The sequence below is a fragment of the Muscardinus avellanarius genome (genome assembly GCF_963383645.1).
Source record: "Muscardinus avellanarius genome assembly, chromosome: 15".
Taxonomy (NCBI): domain Eukaryota; kingdom Metazoa; phylum Chordata; class Mammalia; order Rodentia; family Gliridae; genus Muscardinus; species Muscardinus avellanarius.
This window is the reverse complement of record NC_137801.1, coordinates 50,185,787-50,209,295: the sequence shown is the minus strand read 5'-3', so window position 1 is coordinate 50,209,295 and position 23,509 is coordinate 50,185,787. Positions and strand designations below refer to the sequence as shown.

The window sequence follows — 23,509 nt, the reverse complement described above, 5'->3', positions numbered from 1 at the left end:
AGGATTGCAGGTTCTTGGCCAGCCTTAGCTACTTAATGAAGCCCTTTGCAACTCAGTGAGACCTATTTCAAAATTAAGAATAGAGCTGGGCGTGGTGGTGCATGCTTGTAATCCCCACGCTTGGGAGGCTGAGATAGGAGGATTGCATAGGTTTGAAGCCAGCCTCAGCTACTTAGACCATGTTTCCAAATAAAGTATTAAAAAAAATAGGTCTGGAAGTATAGCCTGGAGGTAAAAAAGCCCCTGGGTTCCACTGAAGGAAGGAAGGAAGGAAGGAAGGAAGGAAGGAAGGAAGGAAGGAAGGAAGAGTAGAGCTGGATGTTGTGGCACACGCTTGTAATCCCAGCATTTGAGAGGCTGAGACAGGAGGATCAGAGTTCATGGACAGCCTCAGCTACTTAGTGAGGCCCTTTGCAACTCAGTAAGTCCCTGTTTCAAAAATAAAGAAGAAAAGGAAGGGCTGGGGGTATAGCTCGGAGGCAGAATGCCTCTGGGTTTCATCCCCAGTACCACAAAAAGGGGAGGGGTTGAGGGTATTGTTTGGAGGTAGAACACCCCTTGGTTCAATCCCCATGATCACACACACACACAAATAGAAATGTAAAGTAGCATCATTAGGAGTCAGCGAGAAGAAAATAATTGTAGAGGAAAATAGAGAAGAGAATGAATAAAAATAAAGGATGTTTTAATCTATTTCACTTTCCATGTGTGGTACTGGGGATGGAACCCATGGGCATTCTACCTCTGAACTATACCTGTAGCCCAATTTCATTTTTTATTTTGAACAGGGTCTCACTAAGTTGCAGAGTGCCTTAAAAGTTGCTGAGACTGGCTGCGAACCTGTCATCCTCCTGTATCAGCCTCCCAAGTTCTGGGATTACAAGCATGTGCAATTATGCCCGGCTGAAGGATGTGTTTATGAAACAATTATTTATAAGTACCACCCGTGGGCAGCCTATAAAGATAATAGCCCCTTGTTCCTTGCAAGCTTTGTTCCTAGGCTATGCTTTTTTGCTGATTCTTCCCTTTTTTCCTTTTCTCCCTCTTTCCTTTTTAAAATTGAGTAAGTTATCCAACTGTGGTGGTGCTCACCTGTAATCCCAATACTTGGGAGGCTGAGACAGGAGGATCACAGGTTTGCAGCCAGCCACAGCAACTTGTGAGGCCCTCCACAACTCAGTGAGACCCTGTTTCCAATAAAGAATAAAATACCACACAAACACACACAAAAAAATTGAGTAATTTATTCTTCTTTTAATGGTTAAAGATAAAAGTATAATTGTCAGGATTATTTGGCTTTTTGACCCTGGTATTTACATTTATTGATAATATTTATTAATAAATATTAAACTTTGTTATTTTTAAAGGGCGATAATCTGATGGCTTTGGCAGAAGCAACAATTGCTCTTGCAGAAATGTTAGAATTGAAAGCAGACCCCACGGGTCCAGTGGAAGGAACAGTAATAGAGTCTTTCACGGACAAAGGTAGAGGGTAAGATTGTGCTTACATGCTTCTTTTGCTTAATTTAGTTCCATGATTTTTGTGACTTAATTATATGACTATATTATTTTTATTACATGCTATTGCTATTTTATTAACTATCATCCATGTATGTATGTATGTATGTATGTATGTATCTATCTATCTATCTATCTATCTATAGGGGAGTACTGGGGATTGAACCCAGGGGCACTCTACCACTAACTATATCCCTAGCCCTAGCCCTTCTTGTTTTTAAACAGGTCTTACTAAATTATCCAGGCTGGCTGGGCGTGGTGGCGCATGCTTGTAATCCCTGCCCTTGAGAGGCAGAGACAGGAGGATCGTACAGGTTCAAAGCCAGCCTCAGCTACTTAGTGAGGCTCTCAGCAACTTAGTGAGACCCTGTTTCCAAATAAAATATAAAATAGGTCTGGGAGTATAGCCCGGAGGTAGAAAGCCTCTGGGTTCCACCCCCAGTACCATTAAGCAGCTGAGGCTGGCTATGAACCTGCAATTCTCCTGTCTCAGCCTCCCAAGTACTGGGATTACAAGTGTGCCACCACATCTAGCATGAATAATATTTTTAAAACAGTTGTTTTGAAAATTATTTTATTGTACCAGTACACAGAACACAAAAATACAATTATTGTCAGTAGACTATAGCAATCATCTGTATATATCTAGTCATATTTAAATGACTTAATTAATTTAATTTTTTTGATTTTTTGCCCACTGACTTGACTGAATTGTTAAAGCCTTATAGACTAATATAAGCTGAAATGAAATATCAATTCAAATATTTTTTTTTTTTTTTTTTTTGGTGGTACTGGGAATCTAACCCAGTGGACTTCTACCTCCGGGCTATACTCCCAGACCTATTGTATATTTTATTTGGAAACAGGGTCTCGCTAAGTTGCTGAGAGCCTCACTAAGTAGCTGAGGCTGGCTTTGAACCTGTGCCATCCTCCTGTCTCAGCCTCCCAAGTGTGGGGATTACAAGCATGCGCCACCACACCTGGCCCTAAATTCTTTTTTTTTTTTTTTTTTTTTTTTTTTTGCGGTTCTGGGGTTGGAACCCAGGGGCATTGACCTCTGAGCTAGCTACAGCCTCTGCCCTATTTTTATTCTTTTTATTTTGAAACAGGGTCTCACTAAATTGCAGAGGGCCTCACTAAATAGCTGAGGTTGTCCGCAAACTGTGATCCTCCAGTCTCAGCCTCCCGAATGCTGGGATTACAAGCCTGAGCCACCATGCCCGGCTACCTAAATTTTTTTTTTTTTTTTTTTTAGTGGTACTGGGGTTCCTGGAAGCCCTTCTACCTCCGGGCTACACTCCCAGACCTATTTTACACTTTTTCTTATTTGGAAACAGAGTCTCTTAAGGTGTGGCTGGCTTCAAACCTGCGCTATCCTCCGGTCTCCGCCTCCCAAACGCAGGGATTACAAGCCTGCGTCACCACGCTCAGCCTTAAATTCTTTTTGATGTTATCCATTAATATAATATATAGGAAGGTCTTTAGAATGGTGTTCTATTCTTGAACTTCCCCACCTGTTACCAAAAGAGGTTTTCTCATTGTTATGTATGCTGTAGCAACTGTGAGCAATCTCTTAGCCGACTTGGAACATGACATAAAAAGTAGATTAGAGCCGGGTACGGTGGCATATGCTTGTAATCCCAATACTTGAGAGACTGAGACAGGAGGATTGAAGGTTTGTGGCCAGCCTCAGCTACTTAGTGAAGTCCTCTGTAACTTAGTGAGACCCTGTTTCAAAATAAAGAATAAAAAATAGGGCTGGGAAGCCAGGTGTGGTAGCGCACACTTGTAATCCCAGCATTTGGGAGGCTGAGACTGGAGGATCGTGGTTCAAGGACAGCCTCAGCTACTTAGTAAGGCAGTTTGCAACTCAGTGAGACCCAGTTTCAAAATAAAGAATTAAAAATAGGGCTGGGGAGTGTAGCTCGGAGGTAGAATGCCCCTGGGTTCCATCCCCAGTACTGCAAAATAAAAAATAAAAAAATAAAAAAAAAATAGGGCTGGGAGTGTAGCTTGGAGGGAGAATGTCCCTGGGTTCAACCCCCAGTACCACACACACACAAAAAGTAAATTAGGATAGTTTCAAAACAATGTTTCTGCTCCCTGCTTCCTCTCTTTGCATAAACTTACAAGAAATTTTAGATTTTATTTTTAATTTTTTGCAGGTCTGGGGGTGGAACTCAGGGTCATTCGACCTCTGAGCTACTCGCCCTGCCCTATTTTTGTATGTGTGTGGGTCTGGGATGGAAACCAGGGACATTCTATCTCTGAGCTACACCCCCAGCCCCATTTTTTTATTCTTTATTTTGAAACAGGGTCTCACTGAGTTGCAAAGGGCCTCACTAAGTATCTGAGGCTGATCTTCCTGTCTCAGCCTCCCTGTCACACTTGCTGGGATGACAAGTGTGCGCTACCATGCTCAGCTTACTTTTTGCAGCACAGGGATTGAAACCAGGACTTGCCAGGCAAGCATTCTACCACTGAGCTACATCCCTAGTCCTTCCTGTTTTATGTATTTATTTTTATTTATTTATTTAATTTTTTGGTAGTACTGGGGGTGGAACCCAGAGGCTTTCTACCTCTGGGCTATACTCCAGACCCATTTTATATTTTATTTGGAAACAGAGTCTCACTAAGTTGCTGAGAGCCTCACTAAGTAGCTGAGGCTGACTTCGAACCTGCGTGATCCTCCTGTCTCAGCCTCCCAAGTGCGGGGATTATAAGCGTGTGCCACCACACCCGGCCTTCCTGTTTTATTTTGAGACAAGGCTCACAGAGTTGCCCAGGTCGACCTCAAACTCATGATCTAAACTGGGATCATGATCTAAACTGGATCTAAGATGGGATTACAGGAATATACTTCTGTGCCTGGCGCTAAGAAATTGTGTGGGGTTTTTTTTTTGTGTTTTTTTTTTGGGGGGGGGGTGGCAAGGTCTGGGGATTGAACCCAGAGCGTTCTACCTCTGAGTTATACCCCCAGCCCTATTTTATTTTTCATTTTGAAACAGGATTTCATTAAGTTTCAGAGGTCCTAAGTTGCTAGGGTTGGCTACAAACCTGTGATCCTCCTGTCTCAGTCCCCCAAGTACTTGGAATACAGGTATGTGCCACCATGCCCTGAAAGTGCATGGTGCTAGCTGAAACTTTTCAGTTTTTATTTTGAAACAGGGTTTTACTAGTTTGCTGAGAGTGGCTAAATTGCTAAGGCTGGCTTCAAACCTGCAATCTTCCTATCTCAGCCTCCCAATACTGGGAATACGGTTGTGTGCTATTGTATCTGGCTCAAGAAATGTTTTTATAGTATTAAAAAGAAAAACAAAAAAACAAGCCAAGTGTGGTGGCATACACTTGTAATCCCAGTACTTGGAAAGCTGAGATAAGAGGATTGCAGGTTGGCAGACAGCCTCAGCTAATTCGTGAGGCCCTCCACAAGTAGTGAGACCTTGTTTCAAAGTAAAGAATTAAATAATAGGGTTGGGGGTATAACTCAGAGGTAGAAGGCTCCTGGATTGCATTCCCAGTATCACACACAAAAAAAACCCAACAACAAAACAAAACAAAAAAACCTGAGAAGTTAAATAAATGACCCTGTGTTCACACAGGCTTGTGTATATTTAAGTCTCATAAAGGTATCATTGCTGTACTTAAGGAAATACAATTTTATTCTGACATTGGCATTAAAAATAGCTATTTTTATATTCACTTAGTCCTGTTACTACAGCTGTGATTCAAAGAGGAACTTTGAAAAAAGGTTCAGTTTTGGTTGCTGGAAAGAGTTGGGCAAAGGTACGCTCAATGTTTGATGAAAATGGGAAGACAATCAATGAGGCATATCCCAGCATGCCAGTGGGAATCACAGGCTGGCGGGACCTACCTTCTGCAGGAGATGAAATTCTTGAAGTAGAATCTGAGGTATATCCAGCTTAATTTCTCCATATTAGATGTGACAAAATTATTTTAAATATCAATCTATAATGTTATATCAGATAAGTATATTAATGTTAACAAATAATTCTAATGTATAAGATGTCATGAGGAGGCTAGTTGTCCTATTTTAGAATTTGACTAGGAGCTGGGCATGGTGGTGCACATTTGTAATGCTAGTATTTAGGAGGCTGAGACAGGAGGATCTCGGGTTTGAGGTCAGCCCCAGTAATTTATTGAGGCCCTCAGCAACTGAGCAGTGCCCTGTTTCAAAACAAAACAAAAGCTGGGCGAGGTGGGACCTGCTTGTAATCCTAGTAGTTGGTATGCAGAGACCGGAAGATTGTGGGTTCACAGCCAGTCTCAGCTACTTAGTGAGGCGCTCTGCAACTTAGTGACACCCTGTTTCAAAATAAAGAATAAAAAATTGGGCTGGGGATATAGCTCAGAGGTAGAATGCTTCTAGGTTAAATCCCTAGTATCAGACACACAAAAAAACTTAGAGGTAGAGCCAGACACGGTGGCACATGCTTGTAATCCCAGCATTTGGGAGGCTGAGACAGAAGGATCGCAGTTCGTAAACAGCCTCAGCTACTTAGTGAAGCCCTTTGCAATTCAGTGAGACCCTGTTTCAAAATGAAGAATAAAAAAAGAAAAAATAGGGCTGGGGATAGAGCTTGGAGGTAGAATACCCCTGGTTTCCATCCCCAGTACCACCACCAAAAAAAAAAAAAAAAGAAAGAAAGAAAAGAAATACTTAGAGGTAGAATGGCCCTGGGTTCAATCCCAGTACTACACACACACACACACACACACACACACACCACAAACAAAAAAAAGAGAATTAACTTTAGAGTTAACTTTAAAAATTAGAAATAAAAAATTTAAATCATTTTAAGTATATATAAAGATCCCAAATTAAACACTTACAGATTTCTTGCAACTTATAAAGTTATTGGTTTCATATATGAGTTAAACTAATTTTTTTTTTTTTTTTTTTTTTTTGGTGGTACTGGAGGTGGAACCCAGAGGCTTTCTACCTCCGGGCTATACTCCCAGACCTTTTTTATAGTTTACTTGGAAACAGGGTCTCACCAAGTTGCTGAAAGCCTCACTAAGTAGCTGAGGCTGGCTTCGAACCCATGAGATCCTCCTGTCTCAGCCTCCCAAGCACAGGGATTACAAGCGTGCGCCACCACGCACAGCTTGAGTTAAACTAATTTTATAATGGAGGAAAACATAGTACCTTTGTTTAGCCTTGCGTGTATTGAATTGTTATGTTTCATTAGATAATGTTGGTTTTTCTACTGTAAAAGTCAAGGGCACGTGAAGTTATCGACTGGAGGAAGTTTGAACAAGAACAGGAGAAAAACAAAGATGATCTGAAAATAATAGAAGAAAAACGAAAGGAACACCAAGAAGCACATTGGAAAGCCCGTGAGAAGTATGGCACGTTGAACTGGAAGAAGAGATCATTTATGAAGTACCTAGAGAGAAAAGAACAAAGGCCCCTAAAACCAAAAGAGAAAACAGAAAGAGATTCAAATGTACTTCCTATAATTATAAAAGGTACCTTTTTGACAATTTTACTTTACAACTCTTTTTTTTTTTTTTTTTCTGCAGTACTGGGGAGAGAACCCAGGGGCATTCAACCTCTGAGCTACACCCCCTGCCCTATTTTTTATTCTTTATTTTGAAACAGGGTCTCACTAAGTAGCTGAGGCTGTGAACCACGATCCTCCTGTCTCAGTCTCAGCCTCCCAAATGCTGGGATTACAAGTGTGCATCTCTCCCCCATCTTACAGCTCACTTTTTGAGTACATATATTTATTTATTGTCACAATTAGTTTGGACTCTTAATTTTTTTTGTGGTACTGGGGATTGTTCATGGACAGCCTCAGCTACTTAATGAGGCCCTTTGCAACTCAGTGAGAAAGAGAGAGAGAGAGAGGAAGGAAGGGAGGGAGGGAGGAAGGAAGGAAGGAAGGAAGAAAGGAGCAAAAAGAATAAAAAGTAGGGCCGGGGATATAGCTCAGAGGTAGAATGTCCCTGGGTTCCATCACCAAAACTGAAAAAAAAAAAAAAAAAAAAAAAAAAAGAATAAAAAATAGGTCTGGGGGTACAATTTGGAGGTAGAATGCCATCCCCAGTTTCACACACAAAAAAATTTTTTTAATAAATAAAGAATGAAAAATTGGGCTAGGGGTGTAGCTCAGAGATAGAATGCTCTTGGGTTCAATCCCTAATACTAAAAAAATACATATTTCTTTCTAATTTTGTTATAAATGTACATTTGGGTTATTATACTTTATTAGTATATATGACACTAAACCTAAATAAATGCCAGATTTAATGGTTTAATGATTTAGTGGTTTTAATGCCTGGTGTGGTGGTGTGTACTTTTTATCCCAGTATATGAGAGGCTAGACAGGAGGATCCAGTTTTGTGGCCAGCATCAGCTACTTAGTGAGTCCCTCTGCAACTTAGACCTTGTTTCAAAAAATAAAGAATAATGCTGGGCGTGGTGGCGCACGCTTGTAATCCCCGTGCTTGGGAGGCGGAGACAGGAGGATCACGCAGGTTTGAAGCCAGCCTTACTGGCTTAAGAGACCCTGTTTCCAAATAAAAATATAAAAAATAGGTGTCTGGGAGTGTAGCCCAGAGGTAGACGGGTTTGCAGGAACCCCAGTACCACCAAAAGAAAGAAAGAAAAAAATAATAATAAAGAATAAAAAAAATTAAAAAATAGGGCTGAGGGTATGCTCCTGATAGAATGCTCCTGGATTCCATTCCTAGTACCGTGGGTCTGGGGATGGAACCCAGGGGCATTCGACCTCCAAGCTACACCTCCTGCCCTATTTTTTTTATTCTTCATTTTGAAACCAGATCTCACTGAGTTGCAGAGGGCCTCACTAAGTAGCTGAGGCTGTCCGCGAGCCGTGATCCTCCAGTCTCAGCCTCCCAAATGCTGGGATTACAAGCATGTGCCACCATGTCCCGCTCCTAATTCTTAACACCAACAATTTCACCAATTTTAAACTTTTGCTGTATATAGGTGATGTGGATGGTTCTGTTGAGACCATTTTGAACATAATGGATACCTATGATGCTTCACACGAGTGTGAATTGGAATTAATACATTTTGGAGTGGGCGATATTAGTGAAAATGATGTTACCTTTGCTGAAACATTTGATGGTAAATATTCTGTTTTCTATTTGTTTAACTGTGTTCTTTAGATCACATTGTGAACCAATTATTCTGTCTTTTGTTGCTTTGGCTTGCCACATCTGACATTCCATCAACATCATCCTTCCCACTGGAGTCCAGTCCCAGGCTAACAATTCAGACTGAATGAGATGTGTACGTTCATGACCATAGTTCCACTTGTCAGGATTTACGACATCCTTCGGGAACTATTAAGTTCAGTTGTATTTCTTCATTTTTTGTCTTTGGTTTTGTTTTTGTTCTGAACACAGGGGCATTCTACCTCTGAGCTATACCCCCAGCCCTGTTTTATTTTTTATTTGGAAACAAGGTCTCACTAAGTTGCATAGGGCCTAATTTGCTGAGGGTCTCGAACCTGTAATCCTCCTGGTTTCAGACTCCCAAGTATTGGGATTACAAGTGTGCAACAACATGCCCACCTACCCTCTGAGCTTTTTTTGGGGGGAGAGGGTACTGGGAATGGAACCTGGGGCATTCTACCTCTGAGCTGTTTTTTATTCTTAATTTTGAAACAGGGTCTCACTGACTAGTAGCGAAGTTGAGGCTGTCTGCAAACCGCTATCCTCCTGTCTCAGTCCCACAAATGCTGGGATTGCAAAGGTGCACCACCACACCCGGTCCTCAGAGCTTTTTATTTTTTATTTTTTTGTTTTCAAATAGGGTCTTGAACTGGAAATAGAGTCTTGTTAGGTTGCTAAGAGTCTCACTGCATTACTGAGGCTGGCCTTGGACCCTCATCTTCCTGTCTCAACTTCCCAAGTACTGAGATTACAGGCTTGCACCACTATGCCCAGTGACCCTTTTTTTTTTTTTTCCCTGAGACTCTGGGGATGGAACCCAGGGAATTCTATCTCCAACCTACACCCCCTGTTCTATTTTTTATTCTTTATTTTGAAACAGGGTCTCACTGAGTTCCAAAGGGCCTCACTAAGCAGATGAGGCTATCCTCGAACCATGATCCTCCTATTTCAGCCTCCCAAATGTTGGGATTACAAGCATGCACTACCATGCTCTTGACTTGTTTTTAGGCATTGTTACTACCTCCTCTCCTCAGTTCCCCCACTCAGCTCAAGGTTGGTCTTCTGTAATTTTCATTAATTTAGACTTTGAATAAATACTGTAACCAGCCTATTCAGTACTTTCATTCAGTATTTTTACCTTTAGCTACCTATTTTTGTTAATTGATAACTTCATAAATCATATCTTTTTAGATGAAAAGCTCTTTGTAGATTTAAATGCCTAAAAGGTAGGAAGATTGTGTTTATTATTATGGTACTGAAAGAGGGGATTCATAATTGTCACTTTCACCGGGTCCAACACCTTACAAAGCACCAACATTATTGAGTGACTAATGAATTGTTTAGAATGGAGGTAATTTTAGCTGGGTGTGGAGGTACAGGCTTGTAATCCCAGTACTTGGAAGGTTGAGACAAGAGGAGATCACTGGTTCAAGGACAGCTTTAGCAAGTAGTGACTCTCATCACCCTAGTGAGATCTTGTTCTCAAATAAGAAATAAAATCAGGCTATGGGTGTAGCTCAAAGGTAGAAAGCCTCTGGGTTCAATCCCCATACCACAATAAAATAAAATAAAAAGATAATTTATATTCTGACTTGATTAGAGTTAGATGTCACCTCTACTATTTTAATTGTTGTTTTCTTTTTGGAACTGGTGATTGAACCCAGGGAGGTACACTTGCCAGGCAAGTGCTTTGCAAGTAAACTGTATCCCAGCCCATCACCTCCAATATTGAAAAGACATTTTCAGTAATGTTGGCTAAAGTATTCATTAGGCACTGACTAGCCTAGTGCTAAAGTAGATAGTATCATGAAAGATTTCTTAATTATAAGACTTTCAAAATGATTGTGGCTTTATTTTCATTCATTTTAAGGCAAGAGTGTTTTTCCTTTGATTCTTTTTTGTCCAAAGTGTTTGCAGTAAAATATTATTTGTTCAGCTGGGAATGGTGGTACATGCTTGTAAATCCCAGTACTTGGGAGGCCCAAAGAGAAGGATCACAGGTTTTAGGCCTTAGCAAGTAGTGAGACTGATCAACCTAGTGAGACCCTATTTCAAAATAAAAATAAAAAAAGGCTGAGGTATAGCTCAGAGGTGGAATACCCCTAGGTTTAGTCCTCAATGCACGTGCGCACCCCCCTCCCCCACACACACACATAAATTATTTGTTCTATGGTAAAATAATCAATTCATGAAACTTCTTCACCAAGCCCGGCTTTTACTTTTACTTCTTAAAATAACTCTTGAACTTTGCTAATTAAGTTACTATTTTCTGTGTGTGTGTGTGTGTGTGTGTGTGTGTGTGTGTGTGTGTGTGGTACTGGGGATGGAACCCAGGTGTATTCTACCTCTGAATTATACCCCCAGCCCTATTTTTTATTCTTTATTTTGAAATAGCGTCTCACTGAGTTGCAGAGGGCCTTACTAAATAGCTGAGGCTATTCACAAACCATGATCCTCCTGTCTCAGCCTCCCAAATGCTGGGATTACAAGTGTGCGCCACCACGCCTGGTTTAAGTTACTATTTTTGAACATCTAGATATCTAAATATAAACCACAAAAATTGTAGGCAATCAGATTATAATTTTATTGTGGAAGTTTTGTAAAATTAAAATAATATTTTAACTTTGATATTTTTTGTTTCCTTATTTCTATGATATGAAAATTAAAGCTTTGTTTAGAATACTGTCTTGCACATTATAGGTACTTGATTTTTCTTAAATGAGTAGATTCTAAATCATACAGAAATTTTTCTTATTAAACAAGACAATAAAATTTATTAAAGTTACCGGGTGTGGTGGTGCATGCTTGTAATCCCAGCATTTGGGAGGCTGAGGCAGGAGGATTATAGTTTGTGGCAACCTCAGGTACTTAGTGAGGCCCTTTGCAACTCAGTGAGATGCTGTTTCAAAATAAAGAATAAAAAATAGGGCTGGGACTGTACCTCGGAGGCAGAATACCCCTGGATTCCATCCCTAATACTGAAAAAAAAAAACAAAACAAAAAACAGCAACTTGAAAATGTGTTACTTTTTCTTTGTGGCAGTGGGGATTGAACTCAGGGGCATTCTACCTCTAAAGTATACTCCAGCCCTATTTTACTTTTATTTTGAAACAGGATCTTGCTAGGTTGATGGGGCTATCCTCAAGCCTGGGATCCTACTATCTCAGCTTCCTAAGTACTGTGATTACAAGCATGCACCACCACACCCAACCAAAAATGTACTATTTTTCATGAGAAAAAAAATTATAAAATTTATTTTCATTTTCTCCCTGATTGTTATTGTAATTTGTTCAGCCAGGTGTGGTGGTGCATGCCCATATTTGGACAAATCTAAAAAATTAGATTTGAATTTCTGCTTGAAAGGCAAATGGTTCTAATTGTGCCAGGTGTGGTGGTACATACGTATAATTCTTGTACTTAGGAGGCTGAGACAGGAGGATTGAAAGTTTAAGACAGGCCCTCAGCAATTTAATGAGACCCTAATTCAAAATAAAAAAATAAAAAGGGCTGGGAAGGGTGTAGCTTGGAGGCAGAAATGCCCCTGGTGTTCAACCTATAGTCCACAAAACAAAACACAGTATTTGTGTTACTTTCTTTATTTCTGCTTTCCAGGTGTAATATATGGTTTCAATGTGAATGCAAGCAGTGTTATTCAGCAGTCAGCTACAAAAAAAGGAGTAAAAATTAAACTTCACAAAATCATTTACCATCTTGTTGAGGATTTGCAGGAGGAACTGAGCAACAGATTGCCCCGTTCTGTGGAAGAACACCGCATAGGTAAGTGCTCACTGTTACTTTTATTTTATTATTTATATTTGAGGGTATATGTTACTTTGTATAGAGCCCAGGGGCATTTACCTTCAAGCTACATCCCTAGTCCAACTTTTTTTTTTTTTTTTAAATTTTAAAACAGGGTCTCACTAGGTTGGTTAGAATCACTACTTGCTGAGGCTGTCCTTGAACCTGAGATCCTCCTGTCATAGCCTCCCAAGTACTGGGATTACAGCTATGTGCCACCAAACTCGGCTTGACATTCATATCTTAGGTGCTGTAAATAATACCTGAGCCAGGCGTATTGGCAGATGCTTGTAATCCCAGCATTTCGGAGGCTGAGACAGGAAAATCACAGTTCGTGGACAGCCTCAGCTACTTAGTGAGGCCCTTTGAAACTCAGTGAGACTGTTTCAAAATAAAGAATAAAAAAATAGGGCTGGGGATGTAGATCAGAGGTAGAATGCCCCTGGGTTCCATCCCCAGTAACACACACACACAAACACACATACACACACACACACACACACACACACACACAATAATTATATCTGAAGACAGTTTAGTGGAAATATTCACTCTTCCAATACATAACTTGTGTTCTAGAAAAAATGACTAACCTAAGATGAAAACATCTGGTAACCCTATATGTATGTATTATAAAACACTTGCCCTGTACAACACATCATTCTTAATTTAAGCCCTTGAAGATACAAAGGCAAATAAGGCATTAAGAAATTGCTCTCAAACTTAACCACAAACATCTAATTTGACTAAGAAGTGAGGCATAAGACTCAGTGTCAAGCCGGGCATGGTGGTGCACGCTTGAAATCTCAGTACTTGGAAGGCTGAGACAGGAGGATCACAGGGTCACAGCCAGCCTCAACTACTTAGTGAGGCCCTTCACAATTCAGTGAGACCCTGTTTCAAATTAAGAATAAAAAAATAGGGCTGGAGATATAGCTCAGAGGTAGAATGCCGCTGGGTGCAATCCCCAGTACTGAAAAAGAAAAAATTTACAGTGTCATAAGAGCCGTTGATTTTGTCTAGGCCTGGCATATGCAAATAACTAACCATTCATTCATTCATGTATTCATTTATTTTGTAGTACTTGGGATGGAACCCAGGATCCTTCTACCTTCAGGCTGCACTTTCAGACCTATTTTAGCTTTTATTTGTAAACAGGGTCTCACCAAATTGTGAAGTACATCACTAAATTGCTGAGCCTGGCTTTGAATCTGTGATCCTCCTGTTTCAGCCTCCCAAGTACTGGGATTACATGGGATTACAAGGGTGTGCCACCAAGCCTGGATAGAGATAGAGATCTATATGCTTAAGTGCTGAGGAATGGGCCTCCTGTATGTTAGGAAGGCACTTAACCACTGACTTACATCCCCAGCACTTACTTTTGACTTTTAAATATTTATTTATTTGTAGTAGTGGGCATTAAATCCAAGGGCATTCTACCTTTGAGCTCTACCCCAGCACCCCCCTCTATTTTTTTCTTTGAAACAGGATCTCACTAGATTGCTGAGGCTGGCCTCAAATCTCAATCCTACTCTCAGCCTCCCAAGTACTGGGATCATAGGCATGTGCTACCATGCCTGGTTTAAGTATTAAATATTTTTATTTTTTGTGGTACTAGGGATTGAAGCTAAGGATGTCCTACCTACAAGCTGAACCTCCAGCCCTATTTTATTTTTTGTTTTGAAATAGGGTCTTGCTAGGTTAATGAGAATCTCATTACACGCTGAGGCTGTCCACGAACCTATGATTCTCATGTCTCAGCCTCCTAAGTACTGGGATTAGTCATGCACCACTGTTCCCGGATTAAATTGTTTTGTTTTGTTGTTTTTGTTGGTACAGGGGATGGAACCCAGGGGCATTCTACCTCTGAGCTACACTCCAGACTCCCCCATTTTATTTTTTGCAGTACTGGTGATGGAACCTAGGAGCAGAATTCTACCTCTGAGCTACACCCCCAGCCCTATTTTTTAGTCTTTTTTTTTTTTTTTAACAGGGTCTCACTGAGTTACGAAGGACCTAAGTAGCTGAGGCTGTCCGCAAACTGAGACCCTCTGGTCCCCACCTCCCGAATGCTGGGATTAAAAGTGTGCACCACCCACCACGCCCAGCTTCTAGCTCTATATTATTATTTTATTCTGAAACAGGGTCTCACTAAATTGTGGAGGTTCACTATGAACCTGCTATCCTTTTGTCTCAGCCTCCTAAGTACTGGGGATTACAAGTGTGTGCCACCATACCAGGCTTTGGTTTTTTTTTTTTTTTTTTTTTTTTTGTACTAGGGATTGAGCCCAGGGGAACTCTACCTCCAAACTACACCCCCATCCCTATTTTTATTTATTTAATTATTTTTACTGTACTGGAGATTGAACCCAGAAGCTACCTCGAAGCTATACCCTAAGACCTATTTTATTCTTTATTTTGAAACAGGGTCTCAGTAAGTTGCAAAGGACCTCCTTCACTAAATAGCTGTCTACAAAGCTGTGATCCTCCTGTCTCTGCCTCCCAAATACTGGGATTAAAAGCTTATGCCACCACCCCCAGATTGGTTTTGCGTTTTTTATTTCATTACTGGAAATTTGTTTTCATTTTCTTTCTTTCTTTCCTTTTTTTGTGGTGCTAGGGATTGAACCCAAAGGCATTCTACCTCTGAACTATACCCCCAGCCCAATTTTTTATTCTTTATTTTGAAATAGGGTCTAAGTTGTAGAGGGCCTTAGCTGAGATGACCACGAACCTGAAACTCCTGTCTCAGCTTCCCAAGTACTGGGATTACAAGCGTGTACCACTACCCCTGGAACTTGTTTTCATTTTTGATCAAAGGGAAAACTGTTAGAATAAAATAAAACTCTTAGCTGGGCATGGTGGTACTAAGTAATTCCAGTATTTAGGATGCTGAGGCAGAAAGATCACAAGTTTGAGGCCAGCTTCAGCAACTTAGTGAGACTACCAACAATTTACTGAGATACTATTTCAAAATTAAAAATAAGCTGGGCATGGTGGTGAACGCTTGTAATCCTAGAAATTGGAAGGCTAATATGGGAGGATCTGGGTTCGTGGTCAGCTCCATCTACTTAGTGAGGCCCTCCACAACTAATGAGACCCGGTTTCAAAATAAAAAATCAGGCTGGGGTGAAGCTCAAAGGTAGAATGCCCCCTGGGTTCAATCCCCAAAACCACACACACAAAAAAATTAAAAATAAAGTAGGGCTGGGAATGTAGTTCTTTGGTTCAATCCCCAGTATGACAAAAAACAAAAAATACAGAACCTTTCTATGCTTCAGCTCTATTTTCAATTCTCACAGTATAGAATGGCAGACAGCCAGACATGGTGGCACACCCTTGTAATTGCAACATTTGGGAGGCTAAGACAGGAGGATAGCAGTTTGCAGTCTCAGCTTAGGCCCTTTGCAACTCAGTGAGGTCCTGTTTCAAAATAAAAAATAAAAATAAGGCTTGGGGTATAGCTCAGAGGTGGAATGCCCTTGGGTTCAATCCCTAGTACCTCAAAAATAATAAATAAATAAATAAATAAATAAATAAATAAATAAATAAATAAATAAATAAAAAGCACCAGGCATTATATGCTTCTCTGAATCATGTTTTCTGTTCATCAATGTTCTTTTCTTCCTAAAGGTGAGGCTTCTATACTAGCTACCTTCTCTGTAACAGAAGGGAAGAAAAAAGTTCCTGTGGCTGGCTGCAGAGTTCAAAAGGGACAGTTGGAAAAACAAAAAAAATTTAAATTAATCCGCAATGGACATGTTATTTGGAAAGGTAAGCAACATCAGTCTACTTTTGTAACACGCAGTCACCAAAACAGGCTGACTGTGTAACCATCTAAAATCCATTATTGTTTCACTTCAGTAACCCTAGATGGGCCATTCCTAACTTCTCAGTAATTGATGGGCTCCCTCCCTACTAATTTTGATGCCTTCTATGGGGTTGTTAGTTCCAGTCTTCATTTTTTAAACTCAGTGTTTTTGGAGACTGAATCTCTGAGTTCCTGTTGTCCAACTAGTCTTGAATTTGTAATCCTCCTACCTCAGAGTAGCTAAAATTACAGGCATACGCCACTACACATGGCCATTTTCTGAGCTTTAAAAAATTGACTTCAAGCCGGGCGTGGTGGCGCACGCTTGTAATCCCAGAGCTTGGGAGGCTGAGACAGAAGGATTGTGCAGGTTTGAAGCCAGCCTCAGCTACCTAGTGAGGCTCTCAGCAACTTAGTGAGACCCTGTTTCCAAATAAAATATAAAATACCCAGAGGTAGAAAGCCCCTGGGTTCCACCCTCTAGTACCACCAAAAAAAAAAAAAAAAAAAAAAATTGAACCCAAACTGAGCATGTTGGTGCATACCTGTAATCCCAGTTGAGAGGCTGAGACACAAGTATCAGAGAGCTGGGTGTGGTGGTGCATGCTTGTAATCCCAGCATTTGGGAAGCTGAGACTAGAGGATCATGGTTCTTGGCCAGCCTCAGCTACTTAGTGAGGCTCTCTGCAACTTAGTGAGAATCTGTTTCAAAATAAAGAATAAAAATAGGGCAGGGGAAATAGCTTGGAGGTTGAATGATCCTGGGTTCCATCCTCAGCACCACAAAAACAAAAAACAAGGACAGCCTCAACAACTTTGAGAACCTCAACAACCTAGTGAGACCATTTCTTTTTTTTTTTTTTTTTTTGGTGGCATTGGGGTTCCTGGAAGCCCTTCTACCTCCGGGCTACACTCCCAGACCTATTTTATATTTTTATTTGGAAACAGGGTCTCCTAAGCCAGCGCACGCGGCTGGCTTCGAACCTGCGTGATCCTCCTGTCTCTGCCTCCCAAGCGTGGGGATTACAAGCGTGCACCACGCCCGGTCCTAGTGAGACCATTTCAAAATGGAAAAATAAAGCCAGGAATGGTGGCACACACTTGTAATCCCAGCATTTGAGAGGCTGAGACAGGAAGATCGCAGTTTGTGGACAGCCTCAGCTACTACTTAGTGAGGCCCTTTGCAGCTCAATGAGACCCTGTTTTAAAATAAAGAAAAAAAATGGGGCTGGGTGTGTAGCTCAGTGGTAGAATAGCCCTGGGTTTAATTCCCGGTACCACACACAAAATAAGTAGAATCAAAAGAATGAGGCTGGGTGTGTAGTAGCTCAGAAGTAGAATGTCCCTGGGGGTGTAGCTCAGAGGTAGAATTCCCTGGGCAGAATGCCCACAAACAAAAAAAGAGAGAGGAAAAAAAAATGACCCCAGCTGAGCATGGTGGCACACATTTATAATTCCAGCATTGGAGAGGCTGAGGCTGGGGGATTTCAGGTTCAAGGCCAACTTCCGCAATTTAGAGAAGCCCTGTTCCAAAATAAACAGAAAGGGCTGAGGGTAGTCAGGTGTGGGGGCACCTCTCTGTAAATCTGTAATCCCAGTACTTGGGAGGCTGAGACAGGAAGATGGCAGGTTTGTTGCCAGTGTCAGCAATATAGCAAGATATTCTACAATTTAGTGAGATCCTGTTTCAAAATAAAAACAAAACAGGGCTGGGTGGGAATGTAGTATGAGGGAGAATGTGCAAAGTAGAAAAAACCTGGTCAAAATAGAAAAAACTTGGCCCCAAACTACCTTTTTGGTTTTATCTACATTTCTGTATTTTATTCCTTACTCACATCCTTGGACCTTTTGCCTTCAGTACATTTCAAGTCTTCATACATAGCACACTTCCATGTTTCCCATTTAACATAACAGGACTATAAAAATTCATAATATTCCTTTTAACACTAAATCAAATAGCACTTGGTAGATACCTATTTGTTGAATATACTAACTTTAAGTTTCTTTTCTTTAAAGGCTCCTTAACCTCACTGAAACACCATAAAGATGACATTTCAGTCATCAAAACTGGAATGGATTGTGGCCTCAGTTTAGATGAAGAAAAAATAGAATTTAAAGTGGGAGATGAAATTATATGTTATGAAGAAAAAGAAGTTTTAGCCAAAACTTCTTGGGATCCAGGATTTTAAAGTTACAGTAAAACATAAATTAATAAATGTCTTGCTTCATTATACAACTAAAGCTTGGTGTGGTGGCACATGGCTAAAATCCCAGTAGTTAGAAGGCTAAGAAGGAAGAATTAAGCATCAAGGAAGCCCAAATAGGACTGGGGGTATAACTTGGAGGTAGTCGTTTCTGGGTTCATTCCCCAGTACCAAAAAGTTACAAAGCAGCTAGTTTTTGTTTCTATAGTAAAAATTCACCACTAAGGGTCAAAAAGTACCTGTTGTTCTATAGCAATTGCAGTCTTGAATTACTCTAGAAATCCTGGAGTGGAAAGACCAAAAATATGCAAAAAAGGGAGTAATGTTATCACCAATTGTAATAATATAATGGACTTCCATTAAATGTATACTTGCAAAAATATAGACTGGGTATAATGCCACATTGTGAGACCAGTTCAGGAAAGAAAAAAGTGGTATTAATAAATCACTTCTGAGCCAGGCATGGAGAAGCTGAGACAAGAAGATTGTGGTTTGAGGGCAGCTTCAGGTACTTTAGTGAGGCCCTTTGCAACTTAGAGAGACCATTTAAAAATAAAAAATAAGGCTGGGGTGTGGCTCAGAGGTAGAATGCCCCTGGGTTCCATCCCTAGTATGGCAAAAAATAAGCCACTTTCCCTTGAATTCATCTTTACAGGCAAGATACAAATCAAGTACTGCTTGAAACAATTATTTTTCCAGTGTTAAGATACTAGTGCAGGGTGTGATGGTACATGTCTGTAATCCCAGTACTTGGGAGGGTGAGACAGGAAGATCACAGGTTCATAGCCAGCCTCAGCTACTTAGTGAAGCCCTCCACAAGTTAGCAAGACCCTGCTTAAAAATAAACAGGGATGCGAGGTTGGTTATGGCAGTACAAGCTTGTAACCCCAGTACTTGAAAGTAGTGACACTAACAACCTGGGGAGACCCTGATGCTTCTGGGCCCAATACTCAGCACCACAAAATAAAGAAAAACAAAAATTCCAAACTCTAAGCAGTTGGTGCTTGCAGGTATCAACCACCGGGTCACACAAAACCAATATTCACTGGATGGCAGCACATACTAGGCACCACCAATTTGATGCTTAAAAACTATTCTTTAAATCCGTAATAAATCTCAACAATTAAGTGTGTTAACTCATGGCTTTTATTAACTCATACACAATTACTTGTCTTCTGGTTTGTTGAAGCAGTAAGTCAGGCAGCACTTGCCACAATAATGTCTGTCAAAGTGGCTCGCCATAAAAACTCCAGCACCACATTCATCTGATGGGCACTCCCGACGAAGACGACTAATTTTACCGTTTTCATCCACCTGAAAAGTACAAAGGTGCCGTGACTTAATCTTATAGATCATTCTGAAGTCTGTATGTCTTAGGACTTTTGTATATTAAAGTTCAGCTTTCATTCAGGCATGGTGATACACGCCTATAATCCCAGTATTTGGGAGGCTGCAACAGGACTGCAGGATGAAAGATAGGGACTGGGCAAGACCCGGTTTCAAATAAAATAAAAAAAGGACTGGGGGTGTAGTTCAGAGGTAGAATGTCCTTAGGTTTAACCCCCAGTACCACACCACACACAAAGTATATTTAAGCACACCAACAAGTGAGTGGGTGTGGTGGCGCATGTTTGTAATCCCAGCATTTGAGAGACAGAAGGATCTGGGTTTGTGGCTACTGGCAGCTTAGTGAGAACCTATTTCAAAATAAAGAGCTGGGGGTGTAGCTTGGAGGCAGAATGCCCTGAGTTGAATCCCCAGCACCACACACAAAAAAATTGCACACAAGGCACTGAAAACTGTTTAGAATTAAACTACGATTTTGTCGATGTTCTACCTGCTCACCTTATAATATTTTAGGACAGCCAACTTAACCTTCTTTCTCTTATGCTTATTCTTCTTGGGAGTGGTGTAAGACTTCTTCTTCCTCTTCTTAGCACCACCACGAAGCCTCAACACAAGATGAAGGGTGGACTCCTATTTACAGAGGATGAAACAGACTTGTATGCTGTGTTAATGCACAAACAAGCCAGGCATGGCAGAACATATAATCCAGTTACTTTGAAGCCAGCCCGGGAAACTAATGCACCCCTTGGGTTCAATCCCTAATGCCCCTAAATAAATAAATGGCCACTAGTATCATGTTTTTCCTTAAATTGTTAATTGTTGAGCTATTTCCCCCATCTTTATATGCCAAAGTAATCCATTTATTCTTTCAGACTAGCTGCTCTTTCCCCAAAACCAACCTTTTGAATGTTGTAGTCAGACAAAGTTCGTCCATCTTCCAGTTGCTTACCAGCAAATATCAATCTTTGCTGATCAGGAGGAATTCCTAATGAGGGGGGACACCCATCCAAATCCAAATTAAGTTAGAAATTGACATATATGCTCCAAATTTACAAAGTAATAACCATGAATCAAATAATCGCTAAGAGCCCTCACTGAGTTACTACAGACTAAGTATAGTTCTGAAGTTTTTATATGCCACTAATATAATCACCTCATACAGGAAACAGAAAATTCCAACACGAACCAATATAGATAACCTGATTTGTGCTCATTAATATCTGCTATTGTTTTACGTCAATTTGTCAATGTGACCTCCCACCCTAACTAAAGCAGACATGCTTAACACATACTACAAAATATTACTTGCCTTCCTTATCCTGGATCTTGGCCTTGACATTTTCTATAGTATCTGAAGGTTCAACCTATGAGTTTTAAATGAAATACGGTTACACAGTAAGAAACACTCATTTATCGCATGTAGACTGAACCGAACCCGGGTGGGGTGGGGTGGCGGCGGCATAAGTCTACCCAATAAACTGACCCAGTGAGCGCCCCTCCCGGGGGTCTCGGGGGCAGTGTTTCCTCTCCCCGGCCCGGGCGGCTGGCCCCCACGTGCCCGCACCCGCCCAGAAAAATCCTTAAACCGCTTGTCCCCCGCTTTAGATTTTGGCAGGAACCAGAGACCCGATATGCCCAGTATCCAGGCACCGAGAACCAGTCCTCGACTCGGGGCCAGGTTTCAGAACTCGAGGCTGGGGCGGGAAGGGCGCGGGCCGGCGGCCTCCCCGAGCTCCCCGCCGCCGTACCTCGAGCGTGATGGTCTTCCCCGTGAGGGTTTTCACGAAGATCTGCATCTTGGCGGCGGTTCCACCTGAAGTCGAGGGAAAGGAAGCGGCGGGTTAGCCCTGGAGAGCAGGCGAGGGCAGCGCACGGGCCGCGAGCCGGAGGCCGCCCGGGAGCGCACACTCACCGCAGATGGCGGATCCGAAAGGGAGAGACGCGGCGCCGCGCTGGGGTTTCCCGCCGAAGGCCCCGCCCCTTAGGCGGCCACAGCGATTGCCGGGCCGGCGGCGCGCCGCCGCGGAAGCCAGGGCCACAGCAGCCGGGAGCCTCGCTCCTCACGCCGGCCTTCGGGACGCTCCCCGTGCTAACTCCAACAAATAAGAAAGGCCTTTCCCATTCAGTCCAGGTGGCTAAGTGGGGGGTCTGTAAAAGCGGGCGGCCGGGAGGCCGGGCGTGGGGGTGGAGGTGCATTCTGGGAGTTGTAGTTTTCCGTGGCCCTTTTCGCTCTCGGACTACTCGTCCCAAGATGCAGTTCTGCAGCCCGCCTCCCTGGTTAAGACCTGTAAGCTCTCGGGTGGTTGGGTGGAAGGGTTCGGGTGAGGGCCCGAGAGGGGGCTAACCAAGTAAGGGATTCTGGAGAGGTGGGAACGGGCCAGAAAATACTAATAGGAAAGGGTTAAAGGCAAGAAAGAGTTGTGGAGCGTGAAATTGTTGTCCGCTCACCGAGCGCTGAGGGACAGAGGTCTAGCGCCCTGGGTCTCCAAGGGAAGGGATGCCTGGCCAAGTGCAGGCAAATTGGAAAGTAGATGAAAACTTCACAAGTGGGAGTTCTTCGTACCCAGAAGCCACTTATCTGCGGAGGGTTTTTGGCAGGAGCTGTCACTCTGTGCCGTCAATCGGCTTAATATGCCGAAAGTTTCAGGAATTTTGCTAAAAATGTTTTGGTAAGTGTATGGTATTTAGGATTGAACTCAGGGGCATTCTACCTCCGAGCTACACCCCAGCCCTATTTTTTATTTTTATTTTGAAGCAGAATCTCTCTGAGTTGCAAAGAGCCTCACTGAGTAGCTAAGGCTGTCCGTGAACCCAGATCCTCCTATCTCAGCTTCCCAAATGCTGAGATTACAAGGTGCGCCACTACACCTGGCTTGTAAATTGCTTTAAAAAAATTTTTTTTAGGCTGGGCGTGGTGGCGCAAGTTTGTAATCCCCGTGCTTGGGAGGCGGAGACAGGAGGATTCCGCAGGTTCGAAGTCAGCCGCGCTAGTTTAAGAGACCCTGTTTCCAAATAAAAAGTATTAAATAGGTCTGGGAGTGTAGCCCGGAGGTAGAAGGGCTTCCAGGAACCCCAGTACCACCAAAAACAAAACAAAATTTATACTGGGGATTGAATCCAGGGGCATTCTACCTCTGAGCTACACTCCTATTTATGTATTTATTTATTTATTTATGGTGCTAGGGATGAAACCCAAGAGCATTCTACCACCAAGCTAATACCTCCTCCAGTCCTATTTTTTCTTCTTTTTTTCTTCTTTCTTTCTTTCTTTCTTTCTTTCTTTCTTTTTTTTTTTTTTTGCGGTACTGAAATGGAACCCAATGGCAGTGTACCCCCAAGCCATACCTCCAACCCTATTTTTCAGTTTATTTATTTATTTATTTATTTATTTATTTATTTATTTATGCGGGTCTGGGGATGGAACCCAGGGGCATTCAACCTCCGAGCTACAGCCCCTTCCCTATTTGTTTTTTTCTTTATTTGGAAATGGGGTCTCACTAAGTTGTGGAGGGCCTAAGTAGCTGAGGCTGTGAACTGTGATCCTCCAGTCTCAGCCTCCCAAATGCTGGGATTACAAGTATGTGGCACCACGCCCAGCACTATGTTATTTCTTATTTTTTAATTTTGATTTTCTGTGGGCCTGGGGATGGAACCCAGGGAC

The 23,509-nt window shown here is 41.8% G+C and overlaps 2 protein-coding genes across 2 annotated transcripts in view; one reads left to right on the top strand and one right to left on the bottom strand.

Annotated features, from left to right (window-relative positions):
* MTIF2 (mitochondrial translational initiation factor 2) overlaps positions 1-18,486 on the top strand; it is a gene marked incomplete at its 3' end in the record, with an annotated part of 29,947 nt that extends 11,461 nt beyond the window's left edge. The window contains exons 7-13 of the mRNA XM_080711073.1: positions 1,368-1,492; positions 5,226-5,430; positions 6,759-7,011; positions 8,498-8,638; positions 12,301-12,465; positions 16,120-16,260; positions 18,314-18,486. Of these exons, the coding sequence (XP_080567199.1) occupies positions 1,368-1,492; positions 5,226-5,430; positions 6,759-7,011; positions 8,498-8,638; positions 12,301-12,465; positions 16,120-16,260; positions 18,314-18,486 (1,203 nt within the window). The remainder of the gene's footprint in view (positions 1-1,367; positions 1,493-5,225; positions 5,431-6,758; positions 7,012-8,497; positions 8,639-12,300; positions 12,466-16,119; positions 16,261-18,313) is intronic.
* Positions 18,487-19,637: 1,151 nt separating this feature from the next.
* On the bottom strand, positions 19,638-21,755 carry RPS27A (ribosomal protein S27a). The gene is made up of 5 exons (XM_080711287.1): positions 21,597-21,755; positions 21,158-21,212; positions 20,748-20,833; positions 20,347-20,478; positions 19,638-19,815 (listed from the first exon to the last, which is right to left on the bottom strand). The coding sequence occupies exons 1-5, from the start codon at positions 21,642-21,644 to the stop codon at positions 19,666-19,668; spliced, it is 471 nt and encodes a 156-aa protein (XP_080567413.1). The 5' UTR covers positions 21,645-21,755; the 3' UTR covers positions 19,638-19,665.
* Between the last annotated feature and the right edge of the window lie 1,754 nt (positions 21,756-23,509).